Source organism: Poecile atricapillus, chromosome Z (genome assembly GCF_030490865.1).
Source record: "Poecile atricapillus isolate bPoeAtr1 chromosome Z, bPoeAtr1.hap1, whole genome shotgun sequence".
Taxonomy (NCBI): domain Eukaryota; kingdom Metazoa; phylum Chordata; class Aves; order Passeriformes; family Paridae; genus Poecile; species Poecile atricapillus.
In genome coordinates, this window is record NC_081289.1 from 134,328,310 (window position 1) to 134,346,594 (window position 18,285).

The following is an 18,285-nucleotide window of genomic DNA, read 5'->3' on the forward strand; positions in this document are numbered from 1 at the left end:
AGTACTTGTGAAGCTGTGCCAACTTCTATAAATACAATTGGCTTTAAAATGAGGAGATATTATAGAAAAGCTGAAACATTTAATTTTGGCATTTTCCTAGCAAAATGATTCAATGTTTTATTTCCAAGTTCAGTTCATTTTACAGCTGAGTTTGTTTTAATTTAAAATAGAGTAAAAGCAATCTAAAAGTGAGATAGGATTTTTTTTAAGCAACAAAAAATTGTTTCAATGATGCCTTGGAAGAATTATTCTCTGCAGTTTTTCAGTTCCATCACTGAAGTGAAAAATCAATTATTTGTGCAGCCCTAGTTGTGTAATGAGGCATGTTCAAGAGAAACTTTGATTAGAAGTGCAGGTACTCTTGCCTTAAAATTTTGGAGTTTTAGATACATCTGTGTGTCTCAGAGATATCTGAGGAGCTGGGTGGGGGAAGGGACAAAGAAAAGGGCTCATCATGAAGGATTATATCACCTGAGTACCGCTCTCTGTTATCTGTAGAAATCTTGTTGCCTCACTGATGCTGCAAGTCTGAGTTTCCAGTTTTCCATGGAGGTGTAAAAATCTCCTTCCATCTTATCCATGCTTCCAGGATAAGCTGATCCCTTTAGAAAGAGGGGGATCCAGACAGGTAGTGATCTCTCAGTTCATCTCAGAATTTTTTTCTTGTTCTGGGAAATGGCTGATCACACCAGAACCAAGTTGATCACATGCTGTCATGACAACTGTGACACTGTCGATCACATGAGAAACAAGATACACTCTTCTGTCCCATTTCTGTTGTAACTTTATTAAAACAAGCAAGGGTTAGTTGAAAAAAAAAAAGCCTTAAATTTCTTGTCAGTTGTGCTTGCATTGGAACACAAATGTCACTTGTGTGAGTTCAGTCCTTCAGAAGAAATACTCTCCTGTGCCAGTAGTTGATTTTCCACATGCATAATCACTTTGCTTTTTACTGGCCACACACTGTTACAAAGACATGAATTCTTGCCTAAGAATGGCAATGCTGTTTTGTTCCACAACTTCTAAATGAAAGCACAGCTGAAAAATTATGGAGTACCACTGATGTCACTTCTGCATGAGGGCACAGAGGAGTAAGCAAGGCCACTGTGCCACTAATATCTCCAAGCGAGATGCTGGAGCATGTCCAGAGAAGGGTAGTGGAGTTGGGGAAGGGTCTAGAGTGCAAAGTAAAGTGTAAAGAGTGTCTGAGGGAGCTGGGGCTGTTTATTCAGGGAAGAGGAGGCTCAAGGAGAACTTTATCTCTCTACAACTTGCTGAAAGGTGGGTGTAGCCAGACAGGGTTTCGGCTCTCCTCCCAAGTGCCAAGTGACAGCATGAGAGGAAATGGCCTCAAGCTGAGCCAGGGGAGGCTCAGGTTGGACATCAGGAAGAGTTTCTTTATAGGAAGGGTTGCCAGGTATTGGAACAGGCTGCCCAGGGAGATATTGGAGTCATCATCCCTGAAGGTGTTCAGGGAAATGATGGACATGGCACTCAGTGCCATGGTCTAGTTGACATAATGGTGATCAGTCAAAGGCTAGACTCAATGATAGGAGGTATTTCCTATCTAAATGAGTCTGTGATACGCTAGCCCTCTTTCCTTACACTCTTCCCATCATGATAGTAGTTCCAGAGACACAGAGATACTTACCTGGATTGGGTGAATGAACATGTAGATAACTAGAAATAAAATTGTGAAGAGTTGTGTTCATGTGCTCTGTAACACCATGCCTTCTCTGAACTTCTTTCTTCTCCAATTTTCTTTCACAAAATTTGCTTACACTTAAAACACCACAGACATATTCATAGAGGTTGTTGTTTGGTGTTTTGCTGATGTATGTCCTGGAAGGCAGGGCTTCTCCCTGCTGTCTCCCTCTGTTCCAAACAACACAACTTCCCAGATGCAAGTGATTCAGCTTGTACCTTATACCTTTCCAGTTCTTCTGATGACATTTTCACTTTCAGATGATACCTGCTAGCTGAAGTTTTTACTAAATGAGCCCAGCACCATAAACTGCGTTCATGGGCATAGTAGTGGATCGTCTAAGAAGGTTTGTAATATTACAAAGCTGAATTTGGGGTTTGGATCATCTAACTATGCATCCAAAATGAACTGGCAACTTTGCAGCAGCTGAATCACTGAAAAAGTTTACTGAAAATTAACTGAATCACTGAAAAATTTACTGAAAAAGTAAATTTTTTATGTTTTATTTTGCGGTTATTAATACACATTTATATACTTGCATTTGAATGAACTTTGATGGAGTAAACACTGGTTCCTTTAATTCTTAGTCTTCCTGCCTCTCACCCTTTATATCTTTATTTTTGATCATGAAATGAAGCAAGCATTTGTAGTGAGGAAGCCCTCCTGTGCAAAATGGTCTGTAATTCCTGAAATCCCATACTATGAGCTCCTCATCTCTGAGTTTATGCAAAGCTTGTATTACAGAGCCTTTGAAAGAAATCTAAATCACAAGAGCAGTAATGTAAAACTATTTTTATTGAAAATACATCTACAAAGTAATGTTTCTCAATCCACTCTGGGTGCATACCAATGCAGAACCAGTGAGGGATGGGGAAGGGAATCTTTCTATAATACCTGATTTCCATAAGAAACAAAGTTAGTATAAAAAAAGATCACATTCTTTGTGACAAATTCATTTTTCTCAGCTGATGTCATAGAAAGACAGCCTTTTACATTGTCCTTGCAATGTATTTCCAAACAAAATCTTAACAAAATTTTAAAATGTTATGCCATAAATTCTACAGTTAATGTTTATACACACATTCTGAATACAGTATCTATATAAAAATATCTCTAATTATATATCAGAAAATGCCTGTCTGTATCCTAGATTTGCATTTTGTTAGCAAAAAAAAAAAAACAAAACCAAAAAACAACCCATATTTTCTTTCAGTCATTCATTTAGAGATTCTTTTAGAACTTTCTTGGTTTGATGCTCAGTAACCTATATTAAACCCTGCTCACTTCACTCACTTGAGAGTTCTTGCTCACATTTTCTGAATCACTCAGCTGGAGAAGATTGACAGGAATTTTCAGTACCAAAAAACCAATCTTGCTTGGGAAAAGGTTTGTCTTTGACCAGCATGCTGACATTTTCACTACAGTTATTTGTACATCCTGTTTATGGACTTTGAGTGGCAGATGCAACATACTGAAGGTTTTTGAATGGCAGCTGGTGCAATGCAAAGGGATCCTTCATTTCTGTCATCAGAATTATTTTGGCAAAGGGAGGAATAAGGAAGAAAACTGAATATTTTAATAAAACAGATCATTGAACATTATTGTGCCTGTCTATTAATATTTCTTTCTTTCTCCCAACAGCACCTGCTTTATAAAATTTTCTGGTTTAACCTCTCTAATAATACAAGGCGAAAAGGAAAAAGTACATAATTTGTATTTCTAGAAAAGGGCTTCAGGGAATAATCTTGAACAAAAGAGCCACTGTACTACAAGTGCATTGTTTTCCCTTTTTCATTCTTTCCTTATCTATTCCCTGAAAGTTATCTATAGTATTTAATTTTAAAATCTTTTCTAATTAAAATGTCAACAGATATTATAGTATTTATTATTTTTCAATTTGCTTATCTTTTTCTAATAAAAATACAAATTCACCCCTTAATTTTATTTTCTAAATGCTTTTGTCTTCTTTTTCAGGTGCTACTGGTAAACTCTCTAGCAATTAAAAATTTCACATTAAGATAGGGAGCCTACTCCAGATGGCAAAACGTAAATCCAGTTCATACCTCTATAATTTATTAGTGGATCAAGAATCTGGGAGGTTTCCAATCAGAAAACCTCTGCTGGTCTCAGGGATTCAGATTCAGAATGCACCCCTTTTGGGATCTGAACATCTCACCCTCTGCACCTTCTGCAGAAGGCTGGCATTGCCTTCTTATAATTGCTTATTAAGTAGCTCATTAGTGCATCCAGAGCGTGCAAATTTTTTTATCCAAACAGAGATGAAGATGTTTTCTGTCCCAGACCAGGGCCTTGCTCCTACAAACACACACACAGATTGTTTAACTGGGTTGTGATGTTGAAATTAAGGGAGTAAGTCCAGATTGGGAGGACATACATGCATATGTAAATGTTTGCAAGTCAGTGGGAGCCAACTAGGCTAAATTCTTATAAAGATCAGCTGAATCTAATTCAAAAAACTGTCTAGGTAAAATAACTTTCTCAGAAATATTTCATCTCAGCTGGTAAAAGTGCTGATTTGGGGGTATTTTCTTGTCTTTATTTATATATCTTCCCCCTTTTTTATCCCCTCAATTAATCTCCTGCTTTTTATTGTCCTGCTAGTATTTGAACAATAATATAACACTAGAGAAAAAAACCTCAGATAAAATAGCAAAAGTCCTGTTAATTTACTTAGCTGGATGCAGTTATCAAGTTAGAAATGTTGATTGTGTGTTTATAGATGTTAGAGATTTTGCAACAGGTATTTAAAAAAATAAAACCATTTTCAGGCTCTGTTATCTGTTTTTACTTTCCAGTTCATAAAAAAAAAAAGAAAAAGAAAGATTCACAGGACTGAGTAACATATACACAATCTCTTTTTTTATCCCCAGTTAGCATATGTCTAGCAGGACCAATGTTGTTGCCTGTTAATTTTTTTTTAAGTGGGAAGCCAACATATACCATGATCGCTGCTAGTTTGGAATGTATTTTCATTAATTCTTTCCAGTGCGAGAATAAAGGGAGAAATCAAGGAATAGATGAAGTTGGTGAATTCAAGATATAAATCGCCGGAAAAAGTGTGTGTTTTCCCACACTTGTAGTGATGAACTCACGCTTTCTCTAGCCTACATCTTGGTTTCACTATCTATTGGTTTCTCATTCTCATTTTCTTGCGAGATCAGCTGGTAAGGCTTCTTCATTTCATTCTCCTCTATCACAGAATTACCCATCTCAGCATCCCTGTTCTTCAGCTCATGCCGTGATAAATGTTCAACAATTCCTGCTCCAATGGAGTCTCCCAAGACGTTGGTAGTGGTACGGAGACGATCCCTAGGGAAAAGGTAGTGAGTTACTTTTATCCCTTGCTCAGGGATGCTGCTAAAATGGCTCTCAGGTAGCTAGTAGGTGAGTCACCTGTTTTACAGACATTAGCTTATCTGAACTGTTAATGCCATGATTTCTTTTACAGAAATTAACAAATATACTGGCATATGGAGTCACAAAATGTGTTAATACCCTTAGCAACTTCACTGCAAGAACTGTGATCAGGATGGCAAAGGGAACATATGGCTTCTTGGAGGCATTTTGGTACTCTTAGGTATCTAGAGTTCAGGTTTATATCTTCTGAATATGTAAGCCAGCAAGAATTTACCTTGTTAGGTTTGTTTGTCTCCTGACACATATGATGTGCAATTGTGCATGAATGACTCAAACTACGAAAATTCATCCCTCTCAGAGGGCTCTGCCCAGCAGATGCAGAAGGTGGCTTGACAAGGAGTGACTGGCACTGCCAGTAGGTAAGCATCTACCTATGGTGGTTAGATGATCATTTGAAGACATTATGTTTTGATAACAACATTGGCAACTTCTTTCAGGGATCATGTCAGAAGACTGAAGGGTAAAAGCCACCAGAAAAGCTAAATAATAAGTATTAGAGGAAATTGAGGTTGGAAAAAAAAAATCTTCCTTTAATTTATTTCCTGAATCTAGGGTAATACATATATCTAAAGATGTCTGTCATCTTCTACAGATAGATGAATGGAAAAACTGAAGGGCAATACTTTCTGGTGGCAATTACACAACTATTTTTGTTTCTGCATTCATGGGGCAGACAGATGAACCTTTCCTAGATTACATAGTCAGTAAGGCTGCAATGAATTGGTTGGATCTATTCAGTTCTGAGTCTGATTGACTGAAAATTTTTATTGTCATCCTACAAAAAAATAAGAGACTAAAGCAATTATTTGCTTATTTAATTACAGTGTATATGAAAGATTGCTTAGTATCTTAACAATACAGGTTTCTATGTAAACTTTTGCATGCAAAAGAAGCCATAATTAAGCTACACTCTTCACCATATGCTCTAAGAAAATACCTCACTAGCAAGAAATAGTGTTTCTTTTTAACACTGGTTTCCAAGTCCCTTCCAGAGCAAAATATCATGGTACAACCACAATGTCCCTGATATTTCTCTTCCAAATATGGTCTAAAACTTTAACCACTCCATAAAAATACTTACAAGAACCAGTCCACTGCAATGATAAGAGTGATATCATCTGTAGGGAGACCTACTGATGTGAGCACAATGACCATGGTGACCAGTCCAGCTTGAGGAATGCCTGCAGCCCCAATACTGGCAGCTGTAGCGGTGATGCTGTGCAAAGAGATAGCAAGAGCAATTAATAAATTTCTGTAATTAAACTCTAATTAAAAACTTACCTTATCAATTGTCAAATTTTAAAACCAGATATAATGCAAGAAGGCATTTGCTCAGCAGTAAATAAAAAGATGAGCCTAGTCCTTTATCTGAACACCTTATAGCTGCAGGGGACCATGACCCTTGATCCAAAGTGTTTCACTAAAGCTCTATCCAGAAATCTTGAAACATAATTTTGTTAGGTGATAAATTCCCTACTAGATGCCAAGGGCCAGAAAAAAACATTATAGTTACATGTCCCCACCCATTGAAAAAACTCTCTCCACAAGCTCAAACACGTTAAAAAGAAAGCTGAGGAGGTAGTTCTTTCCTGGCAGATCTAACACAAGAACTTTTCCTCTCTGTCCATCTCTCTGTAACTTCATGCCAGGTGAAGTCTCTGTCCTGCAGCAGTTGGTGTTCTGCCATCAGAAAATAGAAAGCTGCCAGAAACTCTGAGTCATACTGTCTAGTGACTTTGAAGAAATACGCTTGTTCACACCTGGTTTAGGGAGAATTTGTTTTCTCAGGTGGTTTTCCAGGGAGCAGCTCTAGTACTAGTGAATGTGAAACAATTGCCTTGGAGGGTGAATACAGAGTTTTGCCATAGGTTAATGAATATTGAAATAAACTGGTGGTTTTATGGAGCACTATATCTGAACTTGAAGTGTTCCTGTGAGATAGATATGTGTCTTTGTCCCACAGTGCCCATCTGTCCCTTTGCTGACATTCCTTTCTTCTGCACAAGTACCCATCACCCTTTTTCCTTCAATTGTGATAAACATAATTAAATTAAAGCAGATCAGTTATCACTGAATGCTAACTAATGGTTTGTTTGCTGCTGTATTTCAAATAAGAAGGGTTGTGTGCTTGAAAATATAAACTGTGTTCACCACTTCTGTCAGCTGATGTAATAAAATTGTATTACTGTTCCTTACACAGCTAGCTGTAATTGTATCCTGAACCCAGGAAAACACTACCTCTTCTATCACAGTAACATTGTGATGACTTTATGCTTCAGCTTTGTAGATACTTTATAAACTACCTGGAACTCGTTATAAGTCTGTAGTTCCCAACAGCTGCATGAGCTGCATTTCTTAAGAAAGAAAAAATTGAAACGAATTAAGTCTTCTCAAGTCCTTGTTATACTTATTAAGTGCAGTAATGGGTATGTCATGCTGCAGTTTTGTTAAGTTTATCCAAATGAGAATATGTGCTGAATATATATCTTTTGTGTGAAGATGTAAATTACAGATAATCTGATAATGTAGCAATTCTTGTTTTTAGCTATAGATGCTTTTGTTTAATCCCACTTAAACCAGGAAGGGGTCATCACAAAGGTGCTTTAATTAAATTTAAGTAACAGAGTTTTTCATACCTGATTGTGATAATCTGTCCAAAATTCAGATCAAAGTTGTTGACCTGAGCAATGAAAATTGCAGCCAAAGCCTCATATAAAGCAGTTCCATCCATATTAATTGTAGCACCAACTGGGAGTACAAATCTTGTCACTCGTTTGTCCACTCCATTTATTTCTTCTAGACACTTAAATGTAACAGGTAGTGTTGCAGAGCTGAAACAAAAAGAAAAAAGATAATACATGATATATATACTGCAAAGAGGGAAAGAGAAGAATGTCATGTTATAATGACAAGATAGACAATTCTGTCTTAGTTTTTTGTGATCTACCAGAATAGGCTTTTTTAATGAAAATGCTGAATTTAAGCATTTCTAATGGTGAAAGTTCTCCTAATGTTCTTGGAAACTTTCTCCAGCTGTTAATTACTGCCATTTTGTATGTAATCCCTAGATTGAAAGTGTCTAAATTCAGTGTTTTGTCTCAAGGTTCTTTTGCCAAGCACAGGAATCTATTTAAAATTCCTGCTTTTCAGTTTTAAGTCATGGAGCTGTGATTGAATCATCCCTAAGCATTGTTGTCTTGAAAGTATACCAACTGGGCTATTCAAGCCTTCAGTAAAAAGCTCATTTTCTCTTCTTGTTTGTGGGCTCCACTGCAAAGAGCATTTTGATTGATGGTTGCATTATTTTCCCACCTTTGGGCTAGAACCAGTAGCCACTCACCTGCCTCCACACCTTGATGGGACAGGCAAAACCGGAAGGAACAGTAAGAACAAGAAAATGGAGGGGTGAGAATAAAATTTTTTAATAAGTGTGGGAGAAGTTTGAAGGAGGAGCAGAAGAAAACAAAACTGTACAAGTGATGTTTAAGCACCACTCCCACAAATGGACCAGTGGCCAGCAAAGTTCTGGAGTAATATGTGGCCAGCCTTCCTAAAATCCTTTTCCCCCTTTTGTTGACAAGCATGATGTATGTGGCATGGCATGGAATATCTCTTTATTTACTTTGGTCGTGTGCCCTCCCAACCCACTGTGAACCCCTCAACTCACTGTGGGGGCAGAGTGAGAGTCAGAGAAGGTCTTGATGCTGTGCAAATACCCAGCAACAGATAAAATGTCAGCATGTGATCATTGTGGCTTTGCCAGAAATCTAAAACATGGCACTATATGAGCTGCCATGAGGAAAGTTTAGTGTCTGAGACAGGCCAGTATCTCTACATCTGATCACACCAAAGTAAAGATGTTTTCTAAGACACAGCAATTCTGGTTACTTGATCCCAGTGAAAACTTTTTTGCTAAATAATTAACATACTTTCTAGTCTTTGAAAACTATAAATATTGATAAAGTACTGACCAAAAATAAAGAGGGGTTGTGGATGATTGTGTTAGAAAAGTATCTTTGCCGACAGTCATCTTACAGTTGAATATTATATGATTTTTAAATCCACTTGCAGTACAGTGGTGTACTGCATCAGCCTAGGTTTTTACTTCAAAATAATTTCAAACACCAAGGACTCAAACTTAGCATCACAGAATATCTGACTGAAACCCTCTGACTTCAGGACATGTTTTTAAAATCTATTAAAATGGCAAATGTTTTATGTAAAACAAATGGTATAGAAATATACACTTTATTGTAATGTTTCCCTCTGTCATACATGCAAACAGTTTTTTAAATTCACATGACACAACTATGGCCACCTGCAAAGAGTAGAAGTGGCATTTCTGTTGTAGCTTCTGTATCCATAATTGGCTATCAGGATATTGGGCACAAAATGTCAGCTGCCAATAGGAATCCCCTCAGGACTTCTCTGTTGCTTCTCCATTTTGCCATGCATACTCTTTGCCATCTCTATCCTTCATTATCAAATCATTCAAAGCTACTTAGAATAGCAAACAGCAAGACTAACCAAACTAACAAGGGTTCTGACCATACGCTCTGCATCACCAAACAGATTAATTTCATCTCAGTTCAGGGTTTCTTATAGAAAACAGAGTTCAAGTCAGTATTGGAGAGCAGCAGAACTGAAATACAGTGCTCAAGTGAATAGAGTTAGCCAAACATTATGCAAAATTGTTTCTTAAACCAGTTATACTAAAAAAGATATGGCTTTAAAATATTGTGTTATACCTGGAAGATGTTCCCAAAGCTGTGACTAATGCCTGGATTAAGCCTCCAATAAATACCCATGGATTCTTTCGAGTGATCACGAAGTAGAGAAGAGGTAGGACAATGACAGCATGAATTAGCAAACCAATGATAACTGTGACAGTGTACATGGCAAGCTGACCACCGATCACACCCATGTCTTCCATCTCAACAATTTTCCCGGCAATCAAGAAGAGAATTCCAAGTGGAGCATACCTGAAAATAAGAAATCAAAGCAGCATTACAAAACAAAGTAGAGATTTGGTCCCCCTTCCATCCTGTTTATGTTTATAAATTCTGCATAAATGCAGAATTTCAATGTTAGGCTGCTCCTATTCAGGAAGAGTTAAAAAATTTAACTCTCCAACTCTTAACAATTCAACCTGGATTGAACCACAGCAGTGAATGTTTTTTGGTGAGATTCAGTGGATTCAACATCTGGTAGGGATTTCAAGATGCCTTTCATGCCCTCTGGAGAGGTAAGGAAATTAATTCTCCTTGGAATTCAAGTGTAATTTAAAAGCTAGTTTAGCCAACCCTGTTGTAATTCTGCCTGTGTGAATGAAGGCTAAACCAACATGAGTGGATACTATGCCAAGCACTCAGCTCTATTCCAGTCCTGTTTCCCCTGTTGTTGGGGAAGGAACACACACTGAAGTCTGATAACTTCTGAAGATTTCAAACTAATTCTGATGCCTAGATTTTTCGCTTTTTAGTATTTTTCACATATTTGTAGTTTTGTAGCTTTGGCTACAGCTTCTAGTATTTTTTCCTATCTTTCTTCTCTACATTTAGGAACAATAAGCTAAGCTTACGAATGCATTCCTAAATATTGTTTATTTTTATTCCAAGAAGAGTACCAGATACAAGAATGTTCTATTTTCCAACCAAAATCTCAACTAGACATATCAAAAGTGAGGCAAAAGAAACCTCTAGACTCCTCAGGACCTCAGGAATTATTACCTAACCAACTAACCTTTTAATTAGACAGTATATGACAAGGATGTGATAATAATTGACTAATCATATAAAAATTGTAGAATTAATATACTACATACAATTTTTGTCATATTGTATACTTCTTCATCAGCATGAGGAAATCTGTATGACAAAGTTTGGCTGCATTGTGGAACAGCAGCACAGGTGGGATGAACTGCTTTTGCCTATCAAGAAGGACAGCTAGAGGTGAGGGAAGATCTGATGCTGAGCATAAAACTCAAACATAATTCTGCTGTACTTTAGGTACAGCCCTGCTTGTATAAATGTCCACTTGTCCTCTTACAGTGAGATACCACAGAACAGAATTTATCCACTATTCCTCAACTACCTTTTACGCCATCAAGTCCATGTGCATGTGGGAATTTATCTGAATTCTCTGCTTTAACATTTTAAATATCTTTGTGAAAGTGAAAAGATTTTAGTTATTGCAGCAAATACACTAACTTTTGGTTTTGTATCTAGTATGGCAGTATATATGTGTGCTCCTGGATAGACCCTTGGAGTTGATTTGGTTTTCTTACTGTAGTAAAGAGGGCAAAAAGATACAATTTCTTTTCACAGTTAACCTTCTACCTGAAGAATAATTAGTCTTAATTTTTGAAATTATTCCATACCTTGAGGGAAAAGGTATTTATTTTATTTGCCTAATGAACACAATGAAGAAAGCAGGAAAATCATGTGTATATATGTGAGCAGTGCAGTTACAATGCAAGAAGGTACATATAAACCCCACAACTACAGGAACCAGTTATGTTGGAAAATTATGATAACAAGGTCTTGCTGTGTAGAAATAAGATTATGGGAGAGGTTTGTTGGTTTCCTTTAATGAATTAAGATTAGAATGTAAGAAAACTTCAATAGCTTACTGCTGTGATTGGTATCTTTATGAAGACATAGAACGGCTCTTTATAAAGGTAGCAACTTCTGCCATAGACCCTAGTTTTTCTCATGTCAAAAGTGCAACCCACTAAAGAGTTGCTACATTTGGTCAGATTATTGTCACAGAGAATTATAACTCTTGAGTTCATTCATGAAAAATGTTCCAAGGTAGAGATAATCTTACTGTCTGACTTTCTGCAAAACAGATTCTTGCTACTCAGTTCCTGGCTGTGATGAAAAAATATTGTTAGTAGCTTAAAAAGGAATTTATTGAAGAGGCACTTACCACATGATTAGAGCTACCAATCTCATGATAGCCTCATTGAGGCTATCAAAGAAGTCTTTCAATGCCTGACCTTGCTCCCTCATGCTCCCAATCACCAGGCCAAAGCTTATTGAGAACACCACCAAGCCAAGGGCATTCACTCCATTCACAGAACCTGGAACAGGAACTATTTCCTCTCTCATTCGGGTCAGAGCTTCCATTGCTTCTGAAACATTGCTTATTATGGAAGTCACTGTGGATGTGTCATTGGATGGAATAGCTACTTTAAACTTTCTCTTTTCATAGTTGGTTTTGAACTGTTGAAATGAAAATAAAAGACAGAAATTCAGTGAATCATAGCAAATGACGATTAAAATCACAAATTAAATTACTATTTACTACTGTGTAAAAAATACATTTGTATTTTTTGCTTAATATTTCTAGGTGAAATGTACTATAATGAAAACTTGATTTTCCTGAAAGCAACAAAAATCCATATTAACTTCAAAAGCTAAATCTTCAGCTTTAGCTTCTAGAAGTAATTTTCTCATAAACAGGCCAAAGTCAAAGATGCAAAATTTTCATGCTCTTATATTCTGTAACAAAACTATTTGATTCCTAGTTTGCATTTTATATAACTTGATATTTTTCCTACCAACAAAATTCCAAACATTTATAGTCTTTTTATTGGCTAATGAGAATATTTTCTTGTGCTCTGGACTTTCTTTATTTCTTCATCTTTTTGTATTAAAAAAAAATAAGACTGAAGTTAACTTTATTATAATATACCTCTTTATCCTTTTTTTTTTTATGGAAAAGCCTTAGTTTACAGTACAAGTCACCATATTTCTTAATTAAGGAAAGGGTTATACTTTAAATGGTTCCTTTATGGAAAAGAGAAATCAATTTTTAAATCTCAGATCCTAAATGTCTGCTTTGAAAAACCAGTCTTTCACCTCCTAATGCTTTTCAAAGAGAAATTTACACCCTGAATATTTCTATCTGGGTTCAAAAAGTCCTGCAGCTCTGTCCTGGTTAAATTCCATTGAACACAAAGCATACTAAATATCATTTATCAGTGACAAATATAATGTTTCTCATGTATCTCAGGATGTTAGTCCATTAAAGCAGCAGAATGCTGGTGTTGAGTTTATTCAGCAACTTTGGATTTTTATTCTTTTGGAGCTACCAGGAGAAGTTTTAATATCCTTACTGATGTCTGGAAACCTGTTGAATGCTTCAGAAGGACTTGAAAGAAGTGAAGCAATTATGACCAAGATGGGAAACCTGAGTATCATCTTTCAACACCAGCCTGATTTAATGTTACTTTCTGCACCTGAATGGCTTTATGCACTCTTTCCACATATTTGAGGTATCCTTCTAAAGGCTCCAAGTCTCTTAGAATGTCAAATAAAATCTCCTCACTGGACATTTATGGAAGATTTCTGATTAATATGTAGCAGAACCAAAATTCATGAAGGTCAAATACTCCTGAGCTTTGAATAAAATTTACTAAAATCTCTTAAAATTTGGGCTGTACAGAAGTCAGCTGAGAGCTGTATGAGCATTTGGCTGACATGAAAAAGCCCAGTTCCAATGCCTCATGCTCTCATATCCAGCCTGTGATAATTCTTGTTTGATCTCTTAGTGAGACAATTCTACTTTTTAAAGTGGCAGAAATCTCTGCAAGCACAGAGATTTTGCTATTTTTGGCAAAAGTTGCCATTTTTTGGGTAAAGCCTGGGGAAGTGAATTAACTTTCACTGACTGTTCAAATGTCAGAGACGGGAGAACACAGGGACTGGAACTGCACAGCCAGGGAAGAAGGGATGGGATTGTCTTTTTAAGTAACAGAGTGGTCTTAAAGTGTAGATGGAAAAGTAATGTAGGTGCTCATTAAAATGTTTTTTATTCTGGAATGTCAAAGTACTGCCTAACACTTTACATCAAACACTCTTTTTCTCTTTTTCTTTTTCTTTTTCTTTTTCTTTTTCTTTTTCTTTTTCTTTTTCTTTTTCTTTTTCTTTTTCTTTTTCTTTTTCTTTTTCTTTTTCTTTTTCTTTTTCTTTTTCTTTTTCTTTTTCTTTTTCTTTTTCTTTTTCTTTTTCTTTTTCTCTTTCTTTTTCTCTTTCTCTTTCTTTTTCCTTTCCTTTTCCCTTTCCTTGCCTCCAGGTGTGGGAATTGAGTTACACTCATATGTTTATTGCTGTTTTTCCATAGGGAAAAAACCTTAGGTGCAAATTCTTTAATGCAAATACATCTGAAGGATGTAACTATGTTGCTTTTGAAGGCACACAGATTAGATGAAAGTAGAAAAGCAAGGTGTTTAATGAGTTCTGGAACAGCAAGGTCTGGAATTAAAGCCTAATTTCTTATGACATTTGCTATTCACTTCCCACTTTCCCTAGCACATCATAACTTACTTGGCTATTAATATCCTCCATTACTCTCAGGTTCTTCTCTCATTCCTACCTGGCTAGGTCAAAAGTGTGATACAGCTCTTGGACAGAGTTGGATGTGTGTTGCCTGCCTGTTGGAGCAGGCCATGAGCTAAGTCATAAACCACTTTTCCATCAGAGGCAGCACAATCTTTATTTTTCTGAGAATTGCTGCCCTCATATCAGATGAGGGTAGAGTTGCCCATGTGGCTACAGAATCATGGTGGGGGACTGAGCAGGTGTTGGGATCTATGTGGGAGAAGGTACAATCACACAAAGATTCTTACCTTCAAAAACCTGTGTAAGAAAGAATTTTAGGTGGTAATATGAATATGCCTTCATTTTATGCTCATACTTGAATTCTGTCACAGAAGGAACATGCTTTTAATTCATTACTTAAGTCTCTTTAGGGGTATTAATATGGGTTTTAGGAACTTACTCATCATAGTCCTTTTCCATTCCAGCTACTAGACTGGCCCACAGAGATGTAGGTCTTACCTGTTTGCTCACTTTATTCATAAGTATTCAGAAATATTACTAGGGTGCATAGTCTTTCTGGAACCCATTTCAGAGCAAGGGAGAAACAGCTTATTTAGAGTGAGATTCAAAATATTAATCTAAGCAACAGAAACCACAGCAACTTTATTTCCACTGGAATATTTACTCGAGCTGCTCTTTCTTTCATTATGGCTGATTGAGCCCCAGGAGATCCCTGTGGATATGCCTTCTGTGGATCTCTTGTGCCCAAAGCTGTCTATCAAAAATCATGGGAAATTTCCTGGTGAAGCAAAAGAAGTCAAGAGAAGCCAGATATATGAAACACAAGGGATGTATCTATTGAGGAAAAAACTGTAGGGTTTCAGATGAGTATATTCTTTTATTCTTTATTGTTTTATTCTTACTATTGTTTTTTTCAAATGACATTAAAGGCAAAACACTAGATTGCTTGACCACCACAAAACATATTTTCTGTGTATGAGATGGTGAAAAAGCCTACTGTTTATAAGAAGTGACTGGATGAAGGACCCCCTTCAAGATGTTAGAAACTGTTTTGAAATAGATGAGTTCATAGCAAGGTTGATTATTACTGCTCTGCAGAGTAACTGGTGGTAAGAGATAATTATTTGACCTTTTATGACATTCCTATTTTCAGCAGATCTATATCTCAGTGGCAATCAGATTTATCAGCTTTTAATGTACCTCAAAATGACAGATTAATTTCACATTGTGATTCTGCTGATTTTTGTTCCTTTTCAACTTTCGGAAGTAGAAGAAATTAGGCAAAATAAAACCCCTCATTGTAGGCTTAAGGGTCTCAGAAGAGAGACCAGAGGTCCATATACTGATAATATGTGATGCGCTAGGCAACATCACTGAAGTCCTATAATTCTGGAGGATATAATTTTGTTATGCCTCCAGGAAGAGGTATTTTTGCCTGGTAAGATTTTAGATGCAAAATACTAATTTTTTTCCCTTAAGTTCATGTACAGAGAATGATTGAGGAGCATGTTAAAAAAATGTAATTTGAATGTATTAATGTAAACAGCTTTCTATGAGCAATCACACCTGGAAGTAAAATGCAAAAAGAATGAATTTCTGACATGCAGAAATTACCATCTTGGCATTACATGAACAACTGGAAAATTAATTTTAATTAATTTAGCTCACTATGAAATAGACAACATAGGTTTTGTATTGAATAATACAATGAATCAGTTGTTTACATTTTATTTATTATTTTAATTTCATTAATCATGCAAGATACCCAGTCATTTGACTTGGATATATTGAAGGACTTTTGAAGAAGCAACATTATATTCTGGCAGCAGCACATCCTAGTGGTTTAGCTTGCAGAAAAGGTAATTGCAATGGTAACTATTCTGAAAACTCATGATTCACTGTCATAATTTTCTCTGAGATAGTGTCATTAGTACTGTCTGTGCTAAGTCTCAGTGATAATGTAGCATTTGGTGAATAATGATTTTAAAAGCAACAAGTTTGCTTAAATGCAACCCTAAAAATTTAAAAGAAGACAGAGATATTCCATCTTCTTGGTTTTTTTTCTTTGCTTTCCATATGGATATGTGTGAAAACATTCTAAATTTTCTGTGTAAGAGTTTTAGTATGTCTTAACCAGCCCAAATTGCCATGAGGAATAGACACCATGAATTAGTTAGTATTCATTTCTGGATGTGTGATTAACACTTACAATTCCCTTGATAATGATAAGTTCAGGAAAGGATATGAAATTAAAAATATCTCAGAAGAAATGCAGTTATCAGATGCAGTTCTTTAAGCTTCATCTGGCACCATATTCTACCTATTCACACCAGAATGACCCTCCCCAAATTGTTAGATTGATTCTGTTTCTCTTGATTTTGCAAGTTTGGTTGTGTTTCTTCTGACCTTTGCTAGACCTCCAGAGCACAGCACAAAGAACAAGCAGCTAAAAAGCAGTATCTGCTTAACAAGCAGACTGCTCACTACTGCTCAGCCCAGGCTAGACAACATTTTATATTTTAGCAATAAAGAGAAATGAAGAGATAGTGGCCAGAGCTGAAAGATAAACCCAAAGATTTCTTTACATTTCCCTAAACTGCAGGGGCAAAGAGAAAATTTTGAACAAAGTTATCTAATTTTAGGTAAGTGTGGAATATTTATCTGCAGTCAATCTATTCAGATTTTCTTGTTACTCATAAAAATCACAAAAGCCTCATGTGAGGCTTGTAAATGTTGTGACGTCATATGAAAACAACAATTACCAGAAATAGATGTTATTTAGATTAATAATCTACTGTTTAACAATCAGCCTGAGAAGGCTGAGGTACTCAATGGGTTTTTTGTCTCAGTCATCATTGTCTGGCATATCTCTCCATATCTCTCAAGTCCCTGAATCTCCAGGTGGAATTTGGAGGGGCAACGTCCCTCGCAGTTTAAACAAAGGTTTGGAATCACCTAATGAAACGGAGTGGAGGTATATGGGTCATAAAAAAATGCATCCCAGAATCCTGAGGGAACAAAACCACTCTCCATCATATTTGAAAATGCATGTGAGTCAAGTGGAAAAGGGAAATGTCTGGGAAAGAAAATGTGCAAAGGAGGATGAGAAGAAGTAAAAAAGAAATGGGAGGCAGCTTTGCCTCACAGTCTTGTTGGGAAGAAACAGGAAAGGGAATCCAAAGGAGCAAAAAACTGAAAGAGGAACAGTAGAAAATTTAGGAAGATATTTCCTAGATAAACCCTAAGGTTCCAGTCTCCAAGACTCTTTGTCTCTCAGCAGCAACCATATAAAAGCATTTCCAGTTCCACTTAAAATCTTTCCCACTGTGGTTACGCTCTCCATTTCATTTCACACCTTCCAGTGGCTTCCAATACAAACTAGGCACGAGACCTACCTAAGGATGCTGTAAGACGTAATGTGCACATCTTATCTATTCAAAGATGTGATTTAAATGTGCAGTGCATATTCTGGTGATGATTTCCAGGTGTGTAAAGCTGTGGGTTGAGTGTGGACAGCTATGAGAAGTGTTTTGTGTTTGGACCATCAAGCATAGTGTTTCAGAAACAGATTTGTGCCAGATGGTCATTCCTCTTCATTAATCTCCTGAGAAACATACGAAATAATGGATGGAAATTTTTGAAAAGAAAATTGTGAGGTCAGATGGTCAAAATCATCTGGATACCTAAGAATATTACACATACTTGTAAGCTAAGATTTTTTTTTTTAATGAATCTGCTACAACAAAATAACTTTTATGTAAAAATCTGGGGTTTGGTACCAAGTTCAAAACATAA

General features: G+C 36.4%; 1 protein-coding gene across 4 annotated transcripts in view; it reads right to left on the reverse strand.

Annotated features, from left to right (window-relative positions):
- Positions 1-3,975: 3,975 nt before the first annotated feature.
- The window catches only part of SLC1A3 (solute carrier family 1 member 3), a 61,944-nt gene continuing 47,634 nt past the window's right edge, over positions 3,976-18,285 (reverse strand). For 2 of the 4 annotated variants that reach the window (XM_058826013.1, XM_058826011.1), the window contains 5 exons: positions 12,074-12,369; positions 9,892-10,125; positions 7,780-7,974; positions 6,225-6,359; positions 3,976-5,035 (listed from right to left, as the gene is read on the reverse strand). In XM_058826013.1, coding sequence (XP_058681996.1) covers positions 4,831-5,035; positions 6,225-6,359; positions 7,780-7,974; positions 9,892-10,125; positions 12,074-12,369 — 1,065 coding nt within the window. In that variant the 3' untranslated portion in view covers positions 3,976-4,830. The remainder of the gene's footprint in view (positions 5,036-6,224; positions 6,360-7,779; positions 7,975-9,891; positions 10,126-12,073; positions 12,370-18,285) is intronic. The other 2 variants (XM_058826014.1, XM_058826012.1) reach the window with 2 other exon arrangements.